This window comes from Molothrus aeneus, chromosome 8 (genome assembly GCF_037042795.1).
Source record: "Molothrus aeneus isolate 106 chromosome 8, BPBGC_Maene_1.0, whole genome shotgun sequence".
NCBI lineage: Eukaryota > Metazoa > Chordata > Aves > Passeriformes > Icteridae > Molothrus > Molothrus aeneus.
In genome coordinates, this window is record NC_089653.1 from 28,133,654 (window position 1) to 28,155,819 (window position 22,166).

At 40.7% G+C, this 22,166-nt stretch overlaps 1 protein-coding gene across 1 annotated transcript in view; it reads right to left on the minus strand.

The window, feature by feature from the left end:
- ABLIM1 (actin binding LIM protein 1) overlaps window positions 1–22,166 on the minus strand; it is a 142,719-nt gene that overhangs the window by 16,202 nt on the left and 104,351 nt on the right. Inside the window, exons 10-15 of the mRNA XM_066555000.1 lie at window positions 21,455–21,532; window positions 19,213–19,368; window positions 14,251–14,286; window positions 12,868–12,997; window positions 4,502–4,606; window positions 2,160–2,207 (exon numbers count right to left, since the gene is read on the minus strand). Coding sequence (XP_066411097.1) covers window positions 2,160–2,207; window positions 4,502–4,606; window positions 12,868–12,997; window positions 14,251–14,286; window positions 19,213–19,368; window positions 21,455–21,532 — 553 coding nt within the window. The remainder of the gene's footprint in view (window positions 1–2,159; window positions 2,208–4,501; window positions 4,607–12,867; window positions 12,998–14,250; window positions 14,287–19,212; window positions 19,369–21,454; window positions 21,533–22,166) is intronic.

Here is a 22,166-nt window from a genome sequence, read left to right on the forward strand (position 1 = left end):
GATTGGAATCAAAGCTTCCTCTCCTCCCACAGCCCCACCCCAAAGATAACCCCAAATCAGCTTTGGATTTTACTAGGGTTTCACGGTGTAAGAATGATTATGCAAGAGTGAGAAAATGCAGCCTGGCAGTATTTGCCAATATCTCCTAAGGAGGGCTGATTATTTATGAAGATGAACTCAGATTTATGTACTAGTAAGTTTTCCCTCTACGGGAAGCAAACTAATAGATCAGAGTAACAGTACAAATCCTAACACTACTGATGCTAATTATTTCATCTGTGAAAAGCTGCAAAACAAAGAAGAAAAGAAACCTGAAACAAATATGTTTAACTAGGAGGAATTTTTTTTGTGCTGCATACCCTTGCTTAGAGCATGCAGTAGTAGTAAAAGCAGATAGGAACTTATTAATAAATACTAAATTCCATTAAGATCAACTTGGCAGGGCAAGGCACTTGCAAAGCAATGAACCTCACCAACAAAACAGCTTGGTAGTGGGGCTTCTACTTTAATTCTATTTTAAGCCAAAGCCTTGTAAAAGCATGTGAGGATGTGCATTATGGCTTTCTCTTCTTGACATTAAAAAATAAATAAAAAACCAAAACATCTAATAGGAATCACTCTACATTAAACCCAACCTTAACTAACTCTGAGCTGGAAAATGTGTTAGCTCAAATCACCTTTGCTTATATGAGGCTATTGTATCAGTAGCAACAGTTCCAGAATTTTCTTTCCTTTTTTTTTAACAGAAAGATATTTTTTAACAAAGGGATGTACTGTGTTGCTCATCCAACACGTTCCAGGTAGTTAAACAACATCAGTGTTAGATATCATTGGGAATTCTGAGCAGTTGATGATTGGAAAACTCTAAGCATAACTGCAGGCATGGAGGGAGCTGGTCAGAGTTTACAAAAGCATGACTTCAAACAGTACTTACGTATTAGAATTGGTGATGTCAGTGGTTAAACATTCACATGTTAATGGGAGGTGAGGAGATACATTAAAACCATAAAAATAAATAGAAACAATGTTAAGACTTTTTTTTTCAAAATGAGCATACGGTTTGAAACTTAAAGAAAGAGGGGAAGACCCTGATGTGATAGCAGAGCAGTGTAATCTTCAGTGCTCACTCCTGACTACAGAATGGACTTGTGGGCTTTCCTGCTCACCCCAGCTCACTGGCTCTCAGCTATTCATCTAAGCCCTGCAGTGCTGCTGATTTGCTACTTAACCCTAAATACATTTCACTGGATAAAACATCTGCAAAGGGATGAAAATTCAGAGTCTACAAATAATGGAGTCATCTTTCACTGACGTAAATAAAAACCATCTCCTATGCACAGCTGTCTGTTCACAGCAGGAGGGAAGAGTGAACACACTCCTTTATGATGATTCCTTTATAATGCTCCTTATAAGAGTGAACACACTCCTTTATAATGCAGCCTTCCCCTGTAGGACTAAAGACAGGCAAGGCTGTGGGCTTCTGCCATCATTGTCATTTCAGACTTCCTATGACAACACCAACACCAGAAATCTCAGAGCACTAACACTGCTGTCCAACTCAGAACCCAAACACCTGGAAAAACAAGTACAGCAAACTACCTGAGCTGCATCACACAGCTGAGAGTCAAATTAGCCCTGTCACTGATAAGTCACCTATAATATCTTCACTAATTAAAGATTCTTATTTAAAGCCACATTAAAGGTACATTTGGAATTCCAGTCTGATTATAACATCTCCATCTTTGCTGCTGAAATAAATTATTGTACTGTATCTGTTTAAAATAAGGATATTTTGTGAAGTCCCTGTCAGAGATCAGTCTGCTGTTAATTCATTTTAACATGACCAGTACCTGTACTCTTAAAATAAAAGCTTAAAGAAGAGAAATGCTGCAAAATATCATAATGCAAACAGCAAAATCTCAGCTAATAGCAATTTTGCCATTAATATCCACACGGCAATATTAACCATATAATCCAAATGAAACAACAGGCTTTAGAACATAATCACTTTCCAGGACATGCAATTACAGCCATTTCAAGCTTGGACTACTAAATTTTTATGCTTGCAAAGCAAAAACTGAATGCTTTTCACTAACTGCACACATTTAAATTCAGCTGACACTCCACAGTTTTGAAATAAAAAGGGAAAGGTCATTTACCGTGTTGTTTGTAGATGGGCGGTTTCCTGTAAATGTTGACACCTTGATCTGTGATATTAAAAAACAGAAAAAAGGGAATGTGAAAAGTACTTCAGTTGTAGATAAAGATAACCACTGAAGCAATAGATAGACCCAATCAAGGATGTAGCACAAGAAAAAGCCAGAAAACTATTTCTAGTATTATACAAGACCAGATTATTTAAAGAAAAGAAAACATAAGAACAAGTGAAAAGTCAAAGACACGTGGTATGAAATCCTTTGGAGCTGATTCTGTAACATGTGGATGCATCAACTCATGAACCATCAATTTTAGAGTGGGAGAAAAGAGAAGAAATGTAAGCAGGCAAGACATTTCAATGGTGAAGATACAAGCCATTTGGGGAAAACTACCCCAAATAACTTCTGTGGAAAATTGTGCTTCGGTCAGAACAGCTCAATTTTCTTTCCAACTGACTGGCTGGATTGAACAGAGGAGAATGCAGTGAGCCTACAATTCACTTCAAAATCCAGAGAACAAAATAGCCACCTAGGACACTGTTTTGAACAGGCAACAACAGCCACACTTCAGTGAGTCAAAGCAATTCTTTATGCAATGTTCACTGTTATGCTACTAATTCTCAAACTATAAGGACAGATTTTCTTTCTTTTTTCTGTAATTTTTTTATATAAGGCCCACCATATTGCATATTACCTATGTAAATCAGAATAAAAACATTTCCCAGAACTCTTAAGCAGTAAAATCTACAGCATGTCTAAATGATACCATATTTTTCCAAATAATCTAAGACAGGAACCATTTTGTTCTAAACTACCTTCCCACCCCAGCCAACATTTCATGTATTCAGCACAGCTACAAATATAAAAGCTAATCCAAAATCAGCACTACAGTGCAAAAATGTGCCAAAATCCTATTAGAAGAGCAAATTGAACTACAGGGAACTAGAAAATTAACGTCAGAAACCCATTTTGCTACTTTATGCTGCCTGAAAAAAGTTTTCAGTTACATTAGAGTGAAAGATGAAAAGGAATTTCAGAAACACATGTGCTGTATCACAGATCCAATTAAAGTGTTACAGGAGACAACTTTGCCTTTGGTGTTAAGGAAAGTTAAACTTAAAAATCTATTGAAACAGAGGCAAATCTTACTCTGCAGAACCCTACATCCTTAAATAAACAGGCAAACTCATTGCACAGAAAGGCTGTGGTACTTCATTCCTGTGTGGGATCTGTTATGGCCACTTGAGCAGCAAACAGGTAGGAACATTTCAAGGGCAGTCATGCAGTCCTTCTGCACACACAGACCCCAGAGAGCTGCAGGGAGGATGGGAGCACAGCTCCTTCCGTGGCTGCAGGGCCCCAGCTGGCGAGGAGAGCTCCCACACCATGCTCCAGGTCACTTCTCAGAGCTATTCATGCAATTAGGCTTGAGTTTAGTGAGGCACCGAGAGCCAGGTGAGCTTAAGCGGTTAAAAGAGCCAACCTCAGCCAAGCCAGGTCACCCTGACTGAAAGGGGGGTGCACAAACTGGTTATCCGCCAGATTTGAGGAGAGGAGGAAGGGCAGTAACCTCTGGCAGCGAGGAGGAACACCAGGCTGAAGGGAATCTGAAAGTAACTGCGTAGAACAAGGCTTTCAGCCAGCGCTGAAGCAGCCAGATGCATGTCCAAACCCTAGGGACACACAGCTCATCCCATCAAAATCCAAGACACATGGTCTCCTCAGGGGCTGGAACAACTGTGGAGCTCACTTCAAAACAGAGACTGCTCTCTATAGAAAGGACATCCTAAAGCACACATATCCTTGTGGATCTGCAGGTCTCTATGAGGACACCAAGCCATTGTGCAGAACAAGAAACAACCTCACCTGCTTTAAAAAGAAAGGGACACTAAACTAGAATTGCTGTGCTCAAGACTGAAACAAGCCACAACAATCTGAATGAACAATATATGTAATGGCTCACTGGCCACCTCTTTTCTGCACGTGAATCAAAACCAACTCCTCTAAAATTAGAGCTATGCTGGTGCTCAGCTGATGCAAATGGGAGAAAAACCAAGCCCTACGTAGTTCATATACAGCTCACAGGCCATCAAACAACCCTGGAAAATGAAGCATTCTAAGAGTGAAACACCTGACCAAGAGAATAGGTAAAAATCCCAAAAATCACAATAAACCCCTACGTTCCTTAAGGCACTACTCCTCTCAGCAAGCCCAGAAGCAGTTCCAAATGCTGAGGGTGCAACCCATGGTAAACGGTGTGAAAGGATGGAGACAAGACAGGAGTTACAAAGGCTACATTCTACACTGTGACAGGACAGCGAGACACACACAGTGCCAGCTCCTACCTGGAACATGGAAATGTTTAGGGGCCTGAGCGTAAGTTGGAGTGAGAGGGCGACTGTCAGGCCGATAGGGGACAGGGGAGTTCCGACCGCTGGACGGCTCATTGCCTCCAATGAAAGAATGGAGAAAACAAAATGAGAAGAGGGAGAGCAATAATAAAAAAAACCAAAAAAAACCAAAAAAAGGCAAGCCCAATCAAACCCAAACAAAACCAGTGGAATCAAAACCTCCAGGGAGAAAAGAAGTCGAACCAAAAGTATAAATACAAACAATAAGGAGAGCTGGTAGTAGCCCTGGTGAATTTTTTTCCCCCCCTGATATTCCTGCAGAGACAAAAATTCATGTTCAGGCTGGAGTTGAGGTTTGAGCAGCTCAGACTCATTCTGACGGCATGCAGGCAGGAGCTGTGCGCCCGTAGCTGGTGATTAGATGGGCAGGTCAGAAAAGAAGAATGGAAGGTTACTTAGCAATGATTTTTTAGTACAGAGATTGATATTTAGAATTAAAAGGCGCAAACACGGAGCAGAGTAGTTGATTTGCAAACCCAAAGCAGATAGAAGCAGATGCTGGCAGTTACTACAGTTCACTAAACCAAAAGTGTACAGAAACCAGAAACAGAAAATAGCTGTTAGGTCACTTGGCCCATATCAAAAGGTATAACTGTTCCACAAACACTCTTTCATCGGTTTAGGAAAATTCTGATATGGCAAAACAATTTGTAAAGCAGTGCAGCCCATCTGGTGGCTGCACACACCTCGTTCGTGCCGCACCAAAACTCTATCAATGCCAAAATGGGTTCTGATGACAATACTTCACCACTGCTGATTTAGCAAAGCTGAATCTAGTACCTAAAAACCTTAGCTCTAGTTTGCACACCCGGTTTGTTCCATTTGTAGGATTACTCTTACTGGAATTATCCCTTTGCCTCCTGGCAATGCACCACAGCAACCCAACAGCCCTGAAAGTTTCTGTGCCTTGGCAGGGAGTGAGGGCTGCTGCACAACCACGATGGTGGATTCCAAGTATCAACACTTAATAGCCAGATATCCATTCGTATCTCTGTGTGTGTGTACCTTGAAAGAATGCAGCTGCCTCTTTTATTGTGCTGTTCTTCAAACTAGAGCAAACTCACACAAAGAAAAACCATCCACACAGGTGCTTATTTCACATGGGTAGGAGTGACCCCAGCAGTGAAAAGTAGGGGAATATCAAATCCCTTCCATTTTTAAAGTATGCACAAGGGCTTAAAAAACCCTATAAATGTTGATTAGGAAAGCAGGAAAAAAAATGGAGGGCGGAGGAGGGAATGATAACAAATACAGAAGAGTTATAAAACATATGAAAAAAATAATTCAAGCCTGTTTCCTATGTCCTGTTAGAGGACCAAAAACCTTAGACTCAGCAGACTATTTATCTATTTGGGGTGGGGAAATAGGTGTGGGAGAAGGAAAAAAGAAGTTTTCTTTACAATTTACACAAGAAATTCTCTTTTACTTGAACAGTCATCTACCAATCTAAAAGTCACTAAAGGAGAAAAAAAAATACTCTTTTTAAAACCTTGCTGAAATGTGTCCCAGAGGCTTCAGCCAGTATACAAGTTAACCCACTGTATATTAATGTTTTAAAAATTACATGCACAGTTCAGGGGGCTTGGCTATACAAAATTTGTCCAGAAGAATGCATGTGAAAAATTCTGTATTTAGCACTTTGACATTTCAGCCCTAAATGACATGATGCTCTCAATCAGATGTGTTGATGGTGGTTTTCTATTCTGGGTGCAGCGATGCTGGGCTTCTGGCCAGGTAACAGAAAGGATTAGGTTTGCTACCTCTGAAAAGCAGCATGAATGATTAGTTAAACATTATTGTTTATCTCAATCTATGGCCCTTTATTTAGCAATTCCAATATTGTGTTCTACTTCACCACCCTTTGAGATATTGTGATGGTGAAACACCTCACTTGATTTTACTTATGTCTCTTGATTCTACTGAGAAATTATGAGTTACTTTTCAGCAAAATCATTGTTTTATAAGGAAAAAAAACCCATCAATATTAATATGTCTTGAGATACAGTTAGTTCTTTATAGAGAACATGACACTCTGACGTTTTGCTTCCTTTGGCAATTATACTCAATGGAAGAAAAAAACCAAAAGGGATTTATTGACCTGTGGACTTGTCTCAACAGAGGAGTCACAAATACATTTTACCCATTGGGAACTGGTAGACTAAATGTGTGCATGTTCAATTTGCAAGCTTCTATCACCAACACTACAAATACAGGGAGGAAACCCTTCTTAGGCCCCTCTCCACCTCTAGACACAATGAAGTGTGCTCACACCCATAAATGTATGCTGGCTGGTCTTGCATCAGGGACACAGATAATTTGTTCAGAGAGGACTGGACACGTTGTAAAATGCACCCAGCACCAGGCAGGCAGTTACTGCCGTATCACCCTGCACGTGATGCTTTACAGATGCCTCTGTTGGCTTCTATTTCCTGGGGTACCTAATGACTCCTGCTAGTAGTAAGAAATAATTCCCCTTCACACTTCCTAGGATGGAAGCCTCATTGCCTCCAATCTGTTGAAGAAGGAATGGTACATCCACTTAGATTCCCATTAGGCCGTCCCTGAGGATCCCACTCTCCTAACGAGGCTTAAGTGCTTGGGATGCGGCTGCAAAAGCACCCACAATTTATGGAAGCAGTGCCAACATCTGCAGAATGTGCACGTGCACAGAGGAAAGCAGAGCTCCTGGCTGCTTGTACCTGTCTCCCAGGGCCTCATGGGCAGCCTGCTCGAAGCTTCACATAAAAACCCATTAAATCTGGGTTCTTTGCCTGAACAGAAATGGCTCTCACTGTTGCAGATAAGCTGTAACTACTCTTAACTCCCAAAGCAACAAGAGCACTCCAGCTCACCAACACTGTAGAAAGAGCTAATTCTCACACTCTTGTCATGAAGTTGAATATGTCTGTGTGTAGGTGGGGGGATGTTAAGAGATAATGGAACAAGCTTAATGTAAAAATCAATCACTAAAGCACAGCAAAAGGGAAATTCAGAGGCTTTTTTCACTTTCATTCTCTTTGCTCCATCAGGTAGTTGTTTTCTACAGCTGAATTTGTTAGGCAAGCTGCCCTAACAGCCAGGAATAGAACTCCTTGCCCACACACAGCCCAGTGTAATGCAGGTCCCTGCTGCCTTCTGAAGTGCTCACCACTGGGCTCGCTGTGGGATTCACAAGCTCAGCTCACAGAATCAGGCCAAAAAACCCATATGCAACCAACACTGAGCCTTCTGTCAACTTGTAACCAACACTGAGCCTTCTGTCAGGTTCCAGTTTAGTTGCTCTACTTCTGAGTAGACAGAGAAAAACAAGCTCAAAAGTACCTGAAACCCTTACTCCTGTTCAGGTTTTGTCAAGCTATCATACATCTTCTTGTCCAGATGTGTAGCCTTTATTTCACACATGAAACTGAAAATCATTGAAAAGCCAATACTCAACTGTCTTCCAGAACAGAACTTTCACCTGCATCCACAAAACCCTGGAAACAGTCACCAGGTACAGAAAGCATTTGATTTCAGAGACCTGCCTCAGGGAAGGAAAGAGGGAACCTGTGAAAACCAAGGTCCAAATTCTCTATGAAGGTGTGTAGATTCCTCATGGGAAGGTCTGTGAGCAAAGGAATACACATTACTTTGGAACCCTTTTACATGGAAATCTTATGGGGGCTTTGCAATATTCTTGAATGCCTCTGAAAAATTCTAGGCATGCAAGATGAAATCCTGGCTCTCAATGAGGGTTTTGTCCCTGATTTCAGAAGGGTCAGGGTTTCTTTCATTCGTGGACTTGTTTTGATTCTTTCATAGCAAAGACAGTGCTTTATTGAGACAAGACCAAATTCAATGGAGAGTCCAAATTAGATTAAATGAAGTCTAAGCTGATGACTATTACACACTCTTCTAGCTTTTTCAACATATATGTTATATCAACAAACTCTCACTCTAAGGCGTGTTTAGCCCCTTTCACTCCTCCAATTTCTTTACTTTTGGCTGTGCTTATGAGGTTTAATCATTATGCTTCTTTAAGCCTTATATTGTATGAAAACACACTGAAACTGGTCTAAGTGCCTTCTTTTCTGGCCTGAATATACAGAATAACACAGGTGTAATGTGTCATATGACACTTCAGTTACCATTATGCTGCTGGGAAATCATGCCCCTTTACCAAAGCAGTTGAGACATGACCTGTATTTTCTGACTCCTAAAGGGAAAAAAACCCAAAAGTTTTTGTTTTGTGAAATCTTACAAACCAACATCAAGGTCCCCTTCTTGCTAAAAGTATAAGTGAGAAAGGCTGAGCCACTAAAAAGATCACATGGTGCCTCTTCTGTCACAGTGATATGAATTTGAGCTTTCAGCAGCTTGGCTGAGTTATGACACATAAATGCTGTCCAGGCCTTCTGAAAATTGAGGATTCCTACAACATCTTTCAGGACATACCTGACAAAAACCATACTCCCCGCCTCTGCCTGCAGCACTTGCAATCCCACTTCTCTAACAATAACTGAGAAAGATACCTGACCTACATGCCAAGGTGATTCTTTGCAATCTGACAACAATAAGCATGGATTTCCAATAGTTCTTCCCATTTATCTGTTGAAGAAGCTATTTTCTCAACAGAAAAAGAATGAAAATGCCACCTGAAAGAGTGTGAGCATTAATTTGGATTTACAGCAAAGAAATGTTGAAATTGCAAGGCCTATGAATTAACTGCATGCTGAAATGAGCAGTATAGCTATTTTTAAGGGTCCCAATCTTTTTAAGTGAGATTTTTTTTTTAAAACAGAGACATAGTAGAAAAGTGGACAGTGGAGATTATCAAAAATCATCTTAAAAAAGGCAAGAGTAAAATTAGTGATGGTGATCTGAATGCTTAAAGAGCTATGATGTTGAGATCTATTAGCATTTCTTGAAACTTCATGGCAACAACTTTCTTGCAACTGCTTTTGATTATCTTCAGTTTACGAATATCTATATTAATCAATGGTGCCAGATTGGAATCTATGTTCAATTTACTCAGCTTTGTCTTTCTGAGCTCTTGTAGGTGATATAAGCTATGACCTTCTCCCCCCAAACAGAAGAGATGGCCCAGCCAAGTGCTCCAATAGAACTCAGAGTAAAACCCCATTCACAAAAAGCAAGAAACAAAACTAAAAGATCACTGAACTAAATGAGTCCCTTGAAGGGACACAGTGAAAGAAGAATCCTCCTCCAAATCAAACCATGGAAAGTAAAAGATTGAAAAAAAGACCAGATCCTCAAATAATGTAAATCCTTGCAGTGCTACTGTCTTCAGCAGAGCCTGCTGATTTGCACTAGTTGAGGAGAGGTCTAGAGATTTCAATTTTACTGTGTTGGGCCCTAATTATTGCCAAGGTGAATAACAACGATTAAGTTCCATTTTGCCATTGATCTTTATATAATCTCTTTTCTTTCCCTTCTTCATAGTTTTGATCACCTGCCTCTCATTCAGGCAATGCTGTAATCAAATTTTCACTGCATGTTTTAAGAATGGGGCAGTAATAATTAAATTTGATAAACTAACTAATCAAATTTTCACTGCATGTTTTAAGAATGGGGCAGGAATAATTAAATTTGATAAACTAACTGCTGAAGGGATTGTTGTGTACTGCTTTAGAAAGAAGCTAAATCCGGCACATACAGGTTCTAAGTAATAAATGACAATGTTTCTCTGTGTATTTCTGCCAGGTAAAAGCTTGGTGACTCTTCAACTAGGGCCCTTAGAAATGACATATTTCCTCCAAAAAAAGGACATTATGTCTATTCTAAACGCAGTTCTGAGTGCAGCAGCACATTTCGAGGCATGCTCAGCTACACAGCCATAGGCAACCTCCCAGAGCCACGCCTTCACAGCTCTGCCAGAGCGCCAACAGGTCTCCAGCCTGGAGGGTACTCCCTGGAGAGAGGCCTGGCTCCTTACCTTTGGCATGGGGGATGAAGTGGTGTCGGAATGGGGAGTTGGGGCGGGAGTCGTGGAGCGCGGGGCCGCTGGAGCGCGGGGGTGCCACGCGCCGCGCGCCCAGAGCCAGCAGCTCTGCAGCCGCGGGGAGGCAGGGGCAGGACAGAACGGAGACAAAGAAAAGCAATAAGAGACAGGCAGGGAAGGAGGCTTCGAAGGAAGCAGGAAAAAAAAAAGGCATTGAACAATTAGGATTCTGGAAAGAAGGAAGGAGAAAAGAAAACAACAGAACGGTTAAAGACGCACCAAAGGGCCCGTAAATGTTAAGAACAAAATTACAGGAAGTGTTAGAAGAGAGGCTTAGGTTTGAACTGCATGGCTAATTTAGCATAACATCATTGGCTTAATGAGCTTCTGAGCAATGCCTTGTTACCAGAAAGTAGCCTGCTACCAGCATGCAAACATCACAAACGTTGACGCTCAATTAGTTAAGAAAACAGCTGGTTTGAAAAGTCCCTGACCAAAAAATGTCAGTCAAAAGGCATGCAAGCTGTTTTCTATTGTTTTAAGACATTCCAGAAATGCTGCCAACATCAGCTAGGGCACCAGGGGAGGAAAAGGCTGCAAACTTTTTCAGAACTTGTAGCACTTGATTTTTGAAGAACCTTATCCTGACAACGTCAGTACAGCAGTTCACTTCTCTCTCAAGGGCTAGCTGGGAGCAAAAGAGAAGTGATCTGGGGCCACTGGGTGTATTCAGAGAGAAATTATTCTTGCAAAATAACATGGTGAAAAGAATTGCTATTAGGAGGAAAAAAACATATATTTTTGTGCTATTATTCAATAAATAATTACTGTAGGAAAATTATTCAAGTAGCTTTAACAATTACCCCAAAACAGCGTAGGAAACATCAAATGACAAAATATACAGAATTACTTCTGTGTCATATGAGGATCAGTAACAGGTGAGCCCAAGATGAGATCATCTGAACATAGATAAGTTTGAACAAATATCTCTCCAGAAAATCCTTCAGGCTGTGGACTTTGGAAGATTCTGCATTGGATCACAAGTCTGGCTTGAGCCCATCTGCCCATCACAAGAGTTACATAAACAGAGATTGCTTCTGGGGAAGGCCTTTGACTGAACACAGACAGTAAAACTCAATCACAGTCAAGTCTGGAATAGGACCTGGATTTGTTCCTATCCCTGAGACAACAGATAAAAATGGAAAAATCCCCTCAGACATGGAGAACCAAGGGACAGAAGTTTGCAGCTTTTTCACATTTTCAAGTCTCTTTCAGTTTCAGTTGTAACGTCATCTTAAAACACAGTCATGTTGTCAGCACTAAGTATCAGACACAATTTGCTTCTGTCCCACCTCCCTTGGGTCCCTTAAATAAGGCATTCACTGACAGATACAATTGGCTGCTTTCAGCCCACCCCCACTAGGAAATGGCTACAGCATTCAAGTTCCACAGTGGTGGCTCTATTATCAATCTTTAATTTTAAAAATGCAGCTCCTATTGCATATGGGCTTTTGGCATCCCAACTGTTCAGCTGTAATCACCAAGGAAGATGAAACCATGCAATTGTATAAATTAATTTAAAAACAGATCACAAAGATTTAATTCATTACCATACACAATAAAATCAGTCTTGAAAAGTCTTCAATGAGTAGCCTTTAGCCATACATTTTCATGCATTTTGGGTGTGGATGAATAGCTCATTTTCATATCTTGCTTTTAGATACACAACCAGTAATTTTGAAGGCACTGGGAACCTGAATGACCCGTACATTTTCTTTACTGCACTGCTAAACCAGAAAATAAAGTATGTTTTCAAGTGTTCCCAGGCAATTGCCTACAGCTTTAATTAAAAAGATACTTTCTGAGTCCATGTCTTATAAAATGACAAGCAATTTGGAACATATGGGTGTTTTGCTTCTGAATATGAGATTCTATGGCTGCACCAAGCTTTAAAGGAATTTTTTACAAGGGAATAAACCTAAATTACTAACTTCTGTGCAGTCAAGCCATAATTTTTGTTTCCAATACGTGATACTTTTCCCAAACTCCAGAATGAACTTTGCCATTCACTGCTGCAAATTTTTGCTTGCTTTCAGAAACATACAAATATTTTTAAAAGAATTGATTGGAAACAAAACTAGAAGATGCATATTTATGATGCAAGAAACAGTCAGCCTAGTGCAAAAGACTATGTCAATCCAGAACAAAAAACCAGGTAGAAAACGAGACATTAAAATACACAACAATTTTTCAATTTGAAACTTCCACTTCTAAGAGAAAGAAGTGCTTCACTGCACCACTGAGTGGCATAATAAAGAAACCATATTTTTGCATGGATCTGCAATGCAGTTGGCCTTACCAGGTCTGTGGAAGTGCTGGGGGGAACGTGACATGGTGGGGGTGTAGCTGTGGCGGCTGTACACGGGAGAGTTAATGGAGCCCTGGCTGGTAGACCTGTGAATCATGCGGTCCCGAACGTCCTGGTAGCCCTGCAGGACAGAGGCAGCCACTGGTAAATGGAAATGCACAGAACACATTTTCAGCAGCACTTAAGTTCTGTGGATCTGAAGGCATCAGCAGAAGCGACTGAAATAGCAACATCCCTTAAGCTTTCAACCTACTCCATTAGCACTGCTCTCCAAGGATCTGCTCCAACCCATTTTTATAGTCAGAATTCAGTCGTGGAAGGTTCCAACTCCACTTGTGATTTCTATTAAGCTCTGTAACAATCCTAGATTTGCCCACATTCCCCGACTCTACAAGGGAAACTGCATCCAGAGCATGTGTGTCCTGCAGTGTCCTGCACAAGACACATCAGCTGGCCATCAGCAAGCTAATGGAGCTTTGAGACCAGCAAGAATTCAATAGCTGCAGCAGAGAGCTCTCTGTGGCTAAAGTGACCATGTGTCACCAGCTGTATCAGCAGGTATTTATATCTAAATCAGATTCCCCATGCATCTGAAAACATGACATCTTGTACAGCAAAATTCAGTTTACTTGGTTTCCTGGGGGTACAAAAGCCAATAAAATAAACAAACAAACAAAAAAACCCCTCAAAACAAATGACATCCTCAACCACCCACTCCTCCATGAAGCAAACTAAACCAGGACAAAAAGGAAAGGACTGATTAATGCATGAAGATTTACAAGAAATTTTGCTGTCCCTTCATTTTTAACTAGTAGCGGTAAGTACAACTTTGATGTTGCAAATAAGCAACAGGATAAGGCAATGATAATGATTCTGCAAGGGCATCGATTGTATCCTGACAAACGACTTCCCAAGTCTTCCAAATTATTATGATGTTCAAACTAACTCCTCTGACAAAGCAAAACCAAACCAGACCATAGCTATGTTTTCTTCAAGAAAAAACTGCAAATGTTTCAGCAGCAAACACGGGTTGTTATTTGGATGCTTAGAGCAGCATTTTATCTGCTGTAAATCCTGCAGCTCTCAAGACCTGAATCTGCCTGTGCCACGAGGAGCAGGAATGCACCAGAAGTGACACCTGCTGGACAAAGGGCTCTGCTTTAGTGGGAGGAGCGGCAGCTCCACTTCTTGTACAATAAGAGCTTCATGTTTCCTTCTTAGAAATAATTTTGTTAAGTTTCAACATTGAGAAAACACGCCTGTGTGGCAAACACAGACGGATCTGACTGACAACAAACCAAACACCTGCACTGGCTCGAGGGAATAATTCTAATCACAGAAGGACACTGCCCCCAAAGGTTCCACCAAACTTACTTCTGCAGAAGGGGTGGGTGATAAAGTCCTTGGAGACTGCAAAGACATAAAAAATAAGGTTATGAAACATCATTGCATATGATGGGCCAGAAAAGGGTAATCTAAACATTGCTGCAGGTACTCTGACATATGACAGTGTAAAGTGGCAATGCAGAAATTATTGAGACCCTTCCAGCACTGGAACCTGCTTTTTCCACATGGCTCAGGGACTGGTCCATAAATCATTGACGTTTAATGTTTCTGGGAGAATCTTTTTAGGCGTGATTAATTCAGCCAAGTACCATGCAAGATCATCTTAGCCATCTAATCATTGTGGTAATTAAAACATAGCTGTAAAGATCAAAATCAGAAAGAGTTATTAATTTAACAACCATGCCTGTCATGAAGAAATCTTTAAAATGGAAATCAAAAATAAATAAACTTAACTCAGAGCTTTGCATGGAAAATAAAAACTCAGAATATCTTTTAGGATGAAGCATGTTTTCCCTCCAACACACACACTCTGGCAAAAATGCGCTTCTCCCCAAGGCCTTACATTTCATACCCATTCAAAGGAGCACGTAGTTGTCATCAACATTTCTTTGATATGACCTCCTTTGAATCTCTGTGTTGCTCCATGGTTACGTAAGGAGAACAGACAGGAATTACAAGCATGTGTACTGAAAGAACTGCACAAAGGCCAGTGGGCAGAAATATGCACAATATTATGAAAAGTTTCTGTAACACACAGGGAAACTGAGGCAAGAAATGCCTTTAGAAGAAACATATGATTATGCATATGCTGCTGGTACAAACAAGAATAAAGGCTATGTGTAATTACCAGTTATGTGCTCTTCAACCACCAGGCAATGTGAAGCCGGGAGATCAGGATTTAATTATTTCCTTTGTGCACAAAACTTCAATATTATTTGTCATAGTAAACTGGGCAAGAGATTATGCTTTTAAATAAGACCACAATTATAGAATGATATAGCTATTAAGATAATATCTCAGAAGCAAACCAGCTGATTCTGGTCCAACTACTACACTAATGTACAACAGCAGTAGTGTAAAATGTATGCCGAGTTTCTGGTAATAAATATCCAGCTGGTAGATATCCATAAACTTTGGATTGAGAGACCATTCACTTTCATGGAGCTAGTGACACTGGGAATGCTAAGTATCCAAACAAAGGAGCAACGTTTGTTATTGGATACAGGACATCTCATTTTCAGCAAATTTCCATAAAGCTGTTAGAAACTGTTTTTGCTACTTTCCATCAAAGTCTTAAAAATATTTTATATTCATATTTTCCTAATTCCTATCATCTAACAGCAGCAGCTGTAAAAACTTTGCTCCACCTTCCTCCTTGCTTTGGAAAAACATCCTCTACAAAAACTTAAGAGATAACCTAAAACTTTCAATATGAATGAAAAAAGCACATGTTGTGAGGTGCATTCTCACATTTTTCTGCTAGCAATTCATGTGTTACTCTAAATAAATGAATTTCTATCATCTGCTAGGGTTACCTGGATGCTGAGGTAATGGCTACAGTAAAAAGTAGTCACAGGAATCTAAGACTGGGAAGGCAGCCCAGAAAGTAGCATGCTGAATACAGGTATTTTTCCTTTCATGTATTTTTACTCCATCACTAGCTGACATTGTCTCATGGCTTTTTGGGAAATGGAAGCTCACTCTGCAACCAAGTTGCTGTTTCATCACGCACAGGTGAACTGTCAGATCTCAAACTTGGAGGCTGCCAAGGAATGTTTGTTTCTCCAGGTCTTTCAAAACCTGGCCTATGACAGAAGGCCACACTATGAGCAGTTTGAAACACACTGTACAGGTGAGTGAGAAAAGCAGCTCCATCCCAGAGCAGCAGGCCAGTGGAAATACAGTGATGGCTCCAGAAAAGGAAGAAGGGGAAAGAGAAGGGGAAGAGAAATAGGACTTGTTCTGACCAAACTTATATAAAATTTTCTACGGCAACAGTCTCAATTCTCTATTCCTTTGTGATCTCAGAGTCTCCTCTAATACCTGAAGCCTCACGAGTCATTTTGTCGTCTGGGAAATTTCTGCTAGCTTTTACAGGTGTCATTCTGCATGTCACACTGATCTATTTATATCTGTCTTTTAACTGAACTACAGGTGGGATTCCTGCTCCATTTGGAAGCATCTATCATGTTAGAAAAAATCCTTTTTTTCATTTCATGTCTGCTTGTTTAGTGAAAGGTTTTTCAGAGCATTTAGTGCTTTCAACAAACAGAATACTTGAAATAAAGGACATAAAGTGCTGCTTCTCAATATATACCCAACAAAAGCGGGAGCTGACAACAGCCTCAGTGCTCACCAGGCTGCTGCTTGCAAGGCAGGAGTGACAGGTCCCGAAGAACCTGAATACCTGGCAGTTTCTGGGAACTTTAATTAATTAATTTAATGAAACAATTAATTTCCGATCTGGTTTGTGTTTCCGAGGGCGATGAGAGGCGGAGCCAGCCCGCGCTCCCCGCGAGAGGGCGCCGGGACAGCGCGGGATGAGGGAGTGAGGGAGTGAGGGAGGCCGGGAACCCGCCCGGCCCGGCCCGGCCCGGCCCTTCCCTGCTCTGCCCTGCCCCAGGAGCACAGCCCCAGCCGGCCCTGCTCACTGCCACGCTGTTTTCTCGCTTTCTGTGCCCAAAATCTATCGTTTGCTGGCAGCCTATTCCCTAGAATTACGGTTTGTGTCCATCTCTGTGCATCTTCCCTTGTACAGCCAAAAATCTCTCGTTTCTGAGACTGCTGATTTTTTTTTTCCTTTTTAAATCATGGTGAGGTGTCACAGACATATTTTCTGAAAAATCCTTTGCTAGGATTTTTCTCCTGAGAAGCTGAGAGGCCTCAGAAACGCAATGTAAACAATGATTATCTGCAGCTGTGGAATGTGGCAGGTGCATCTTTGACTGGTCTCATGTTGATTGTTTTTAATTAATGGCCAAGCACAGGTCCAGCTGCGTTGGGACTCTAGTCAGTCACAAAAGTAATTTCTTTCTAGCTTTCTGATGTCTCCTTTCTCTTTCTTTAGTATAGTTCTAATGTATCATTTTCTTTTAATATAATATATATAATAAAATAATAAATCAGCCTTCTGAAACATGTAGTCAAGATTCTCATCTCTTCCCTCGTCCTGGGGACCCGCAAACACCATCACAGTGAGGGGCATTTCTAGTTCTTCATGCATAAACAGAGGGTCCCCTTTTATTAAACACTACCACATCCACACCCTCTGCAAAGAGAATGCAGGATAAATCACTGCACAACTGAAACATGTCGCCTTCTTTGCTTTTTAAAGATGATGGGGACTGATATACGTTGTACCAAGACTGCTGTCACTCGATTACCACAACACAAACACAGGGTAAGGGATCACTCCACCCCAATGGGCTTGTGTTCTCATTAGGGCAAGGGAAGGGATGAGAAACAGATACAAAGAGGTGAGGTAACTTGCCCAAGGTGACAGAAGTCAGCAGCGGCATTGGGTGAAGACCCAAGGTCTTCTGAAAAGAAGGTGAGAGCCCCTTTTGTTTCCAGAACAAATTTCTGTACTCACTAGAAATTAACTGAATTTAATGCTGGTGAAAATATGGTGTAAGAAAACCCCAAAGGCTTTTGCTTATTCTCAGAACAAGCATAAAAGCAGACAACTTACACCATAGTGCTTTATCAGCTTCCAACATACTGCTTTGTCAGTAAGAAGCTCCCCTTTAAGGATTAACATGCAGTTCCCCTTCTCTGGTGAGATTCATTCCCCCCATGTGACTAACAAGAGACGTGTTTGTAGCAGGTTTTGTGGAACGGGTCAGGCCTGTTGGAACTGGTCAGAGGTCACCAATGCGTCTCACTGTGGTTTTGAACCAGATGCCAGCTGGATTCACTACCAACATAAATTGGAGGGGAGAAATTCTGTAATGTTCTGACCTGTTAATCTCTTATTTCATTCCTGAGCTGAATTTCCAATTCATGATTCGAAAAACTAGCTCTATAAAACATTTAAGAACAAAGGAGAAAAACTGATGTAGTTCTGACCTGCTGGTGGGCAGAACACTGATAAGAAAACAGATCATTAGTCACACTGAGCTGGTGATCTACAGACCACTGGTGCCTGAATGATTTACTGTAATTCTTTCTTCAACTTATCTTCATACTCAATTCAGTTACAGTCAGTAAGGTCAATGAGATTGCAGCAGTAAATCCATTTCCACGTCCATTTAGATTTGCGTTCAGGAAGTCTGATTCACAGACGGATGGTATTACATCACGAAGCCTGCTCCACAGACTGCACTGGAATAATGTAAATAGTATTTGCAGCTATGGAAATTCACCTGAGAAAACTGGGGACCACCAATCTGAAAGACACCTTCCCATACAAGTTTAGAAGAATAAATGACACAGCTTTTTCTTATTGCTGTGTGATACAAGAACCCTTAATAAATGTTAGCAGGTCAAAATGTGAAGAAGGTATTTGTATAACACAATTAACCTGCTTTCCCAGGTGGAAGAGCACTTCATCCTGACACAATTTTATCCAGTATGTCTGGCAAAGTGCTCTGGTGATATATATTTCTGTGAGATAAGTATCCTGCTGCTCCTAGTCCATAGAATATCACGGTATTCCTCCTATCCTCCTGTGAATATTGGTGCTCCACAGCACAACAGCACACTGGCTTTTGCCCTACGTGCCTTGCCATTCCCAAAGATTAGATACCCATGGGAGTCATGAGGAGGCACACAGGGACAGCGTGCAGAGCTGCCCCTGTGCTGGTGTAGGTGTGTCTAACCCTGCAGCCCCACACGTGAGGCAGCACCGTAAGCGCTCCCCGTACCCCAGATGAGACAGACACAAAGCAGTGTGAGCAGCAGCAGCCACCTCCAGCAGTGCCCATGGGAAGCAAAGCAGGCTCTGGATGCAGTGCACAGCAGAATGAGGTGCTGGTAATGGGTCATTACCTCTCCAAGACTCTGTCTCTCCTGTCTGTCCTCGTAGGCGGAGGTGTAGAATGGCTCATAAGTAATTAGGTCTGGACGTTCAATGTCATAAATGGCCTTGACTTTGGGAATGGCTGCTAAATCCTTGTAATCAAGGATTTCATTGTCTACTTTTGCCTAAAGGTCAAAGACAGAAGATAAATTAACTTACACAAATACACTGGCAATTTCTGTTTTACACAATTCATGATTTTGTGTATTTGTTGTCACACTGTTGCTATGGAAACCCCTTTTTGGCACCCTACATCTGGAGTGAATGCTTCTTGTTCTTCTCCAGCAGGCCTCCTCTGCAGCAGCTCACAGTGTTTTCTCTTCTCTTAGGGAAGAAAGAACATGGCGTATATAGATCTAGTTACAAAAGTTTTTTTATCCCCATTAGTGAGCTGGAAACTTCAGCTCTGCCAATGACTCATTTTGTGGCCTCAGGCAAGTATTTTCACCTTTCTGCTCTTGTTTTCCCATATGCAAAATGGGTGATAACATCAATTTAGTTTGCAGATTACAGAGATTACAAAAGGATTTCATGCTGAAGACCACAGACAGATACTCAATTTATAACTGTGCACACAAGAGGAAACAGAACTTATTGGAAGGAAATAAAAAGACAAGGAGGACTGTCAGGACTGGGTATCCAAACTACCAGATAAAATAATTACATTGCATTCATCACTCATCCTATGCCCAAGCTTCTGACTAAAGCATCCACTCCTTACCAACTACATAGTGCAGGCATGGACTATTTTTTTTTTCCACTAAGACTGCAAGGAGATCTTGACTAGTTAAAAAAGCAGAAGTAGGAAATAAATTCCCAAGTCAGCTGCACCCACTACAGGGAGACAGAAAGAGGCCTTACATTTAGTTTAGATAACTAATATATTTCTTTACTTACAGAAAGACTTTAAATAAATCATCATTTTTATCTACCTTAGAGAAATATGTTTATGACTAAAACTGAAATATATTCAAATTGTTTTTCAACACTTCTAAAAGATACTTTATTCATAGTAGACTGCATGAGGAAACTCACATTCACTTCTGCTCTTTCTCAGTCCTAGCACCTAGTAATTTCAGATTAATATGCATTTCACAAGCTCTTTAACAACCACTGGTCTTGGTGGTTCTTAAGCAATGCCTTAAACTAGAAACAAAACCTTTCATGCTAGAGAAGCAAGGTTTAAAATATTTGGGACATTCACTCTCTACAAACAGACTCAAATCTGTTTAGCTTTTAATTACCAGATATTAAAAAATACCTTAAACCATTTTAATCCTTAAAATATTTAGGTATATCAATATATGTTATTTCTGTAATTTTTTTACCAGTTTGTTAATGAGGTGCAAATATGTCTGGATACTCTTAATCCAATATAAATTATTACAGATATTTTTGTAGACCTTGATCTAGGCTGCCATGTTGCTCCACAGACAGTGATTTTGAGCAACAATTTATTTTCATAAGCAACAGATTATGAAGTTGATATTACCCACATAATGGCAGTTCTCCAGGACATGCTTTGTCTTTTGATATATGCAGTGTAAACACTTTTCATATATCAGCTTATTTTTGTGGTTGTTGAAATGCATAGAACTAGAGTTTAACTCAGGACGTGAGATTTTTAATTTTGGACCTTGTTTTCTGCATTATTATAAATGTAACTGCCTAATTTCTGGATTTTACCCTACATTTTCATCTTTATAATCTCAAGGTTATTGATAAAATCAGTGATTTAGCATTCTGCTTAATAGCATTTTTTTTTCCTAAATTAAAACCACCTTTCCTTTCACAACTGAAAAATCTGATTTCTGACCTGGAAGGTGTTGGATCAGATTGGTTTCTTTCAGTGTAGCTGACCCTGCTCCCCACATTTCCCGGGTGCAGAGAGCAGACCTCTCAAAAATTGTGTATCAAAGTGCACAGATCTCCTCACAAAATCCTTACAAAGTCAAATGACCCCTCTGCCCTCTATCCCTCTTCACACCACGAAGTGACATCCAAAGATTTACTGTACCTTTCCAAGAGAAATGTGACCTGGAAAAGGCCTACCCTGCTCTTGAAACCCTGCAGCTATAAAGGCTACATGGTGAAGGTTTTAACAATTTAAGCACTAAAATAAAGCATCAGTATAAAAGTGATTTATTTCAGCATGAGTAGCTCATGTGCAAGCAAAGGCTCAGCAGCTTATTCATCAGCAGGAATACTTACATAGATAGTGTGGCCTGGAGAGCCAGGTATACTGGAACCTGGTCTGGAATAAATGCTTTCTGATGATGTTCTTGTAGGCTGAAAAACAAAAGGGAACTTTTGAGAGCAATCTGAAGCCATTAATGTTGGCAACTTTGAGTGAAGAAATCTGCATATATCTTGAAAATAACCGAATGTAAGAAAAATGTCAACACAAATGCAAGCATTCTGGCAAATTCCACAATCTTGTGAGGCAAGTGGGGTTTGGTTTTATTTTTTTTTTTGGGTAGGGGAAGGAGTGGTGTGAGAGGGGAAGAGGTTTTCTAAATCATACAGTGTAAAAGACTAGACTGACAACAATAATGAACAAAATCAAACAACACCTGCAGAGACACTGTAGGAGCCATACAAAGAACCATCCAGGACAGTCCTGCTGGTCATTTTAGCAACAGGTTAGTTCACAAACCACTGCAGGGATCAGCAGTCCAGCAGACAAAACTGTTGTGAGGGGCACAGCACACATGTAGCCTCTTTCCAGCTGTTCAATCCCTGGGCTTCCATTAGGAATGACATCAGCAGAACTGAATTCAGCCTTCCTAAGTAAAAGGACCTGAAGTCCTTTGCTTGGAGCTGTTCCCTACATCTGCAGCACAACCAAGATGCAGCAGGGAAGTCAAATGTTGGTTGCAGTGTCATGATTCCCCATACTGCAAAAGTCATGATGTTTAAAGAC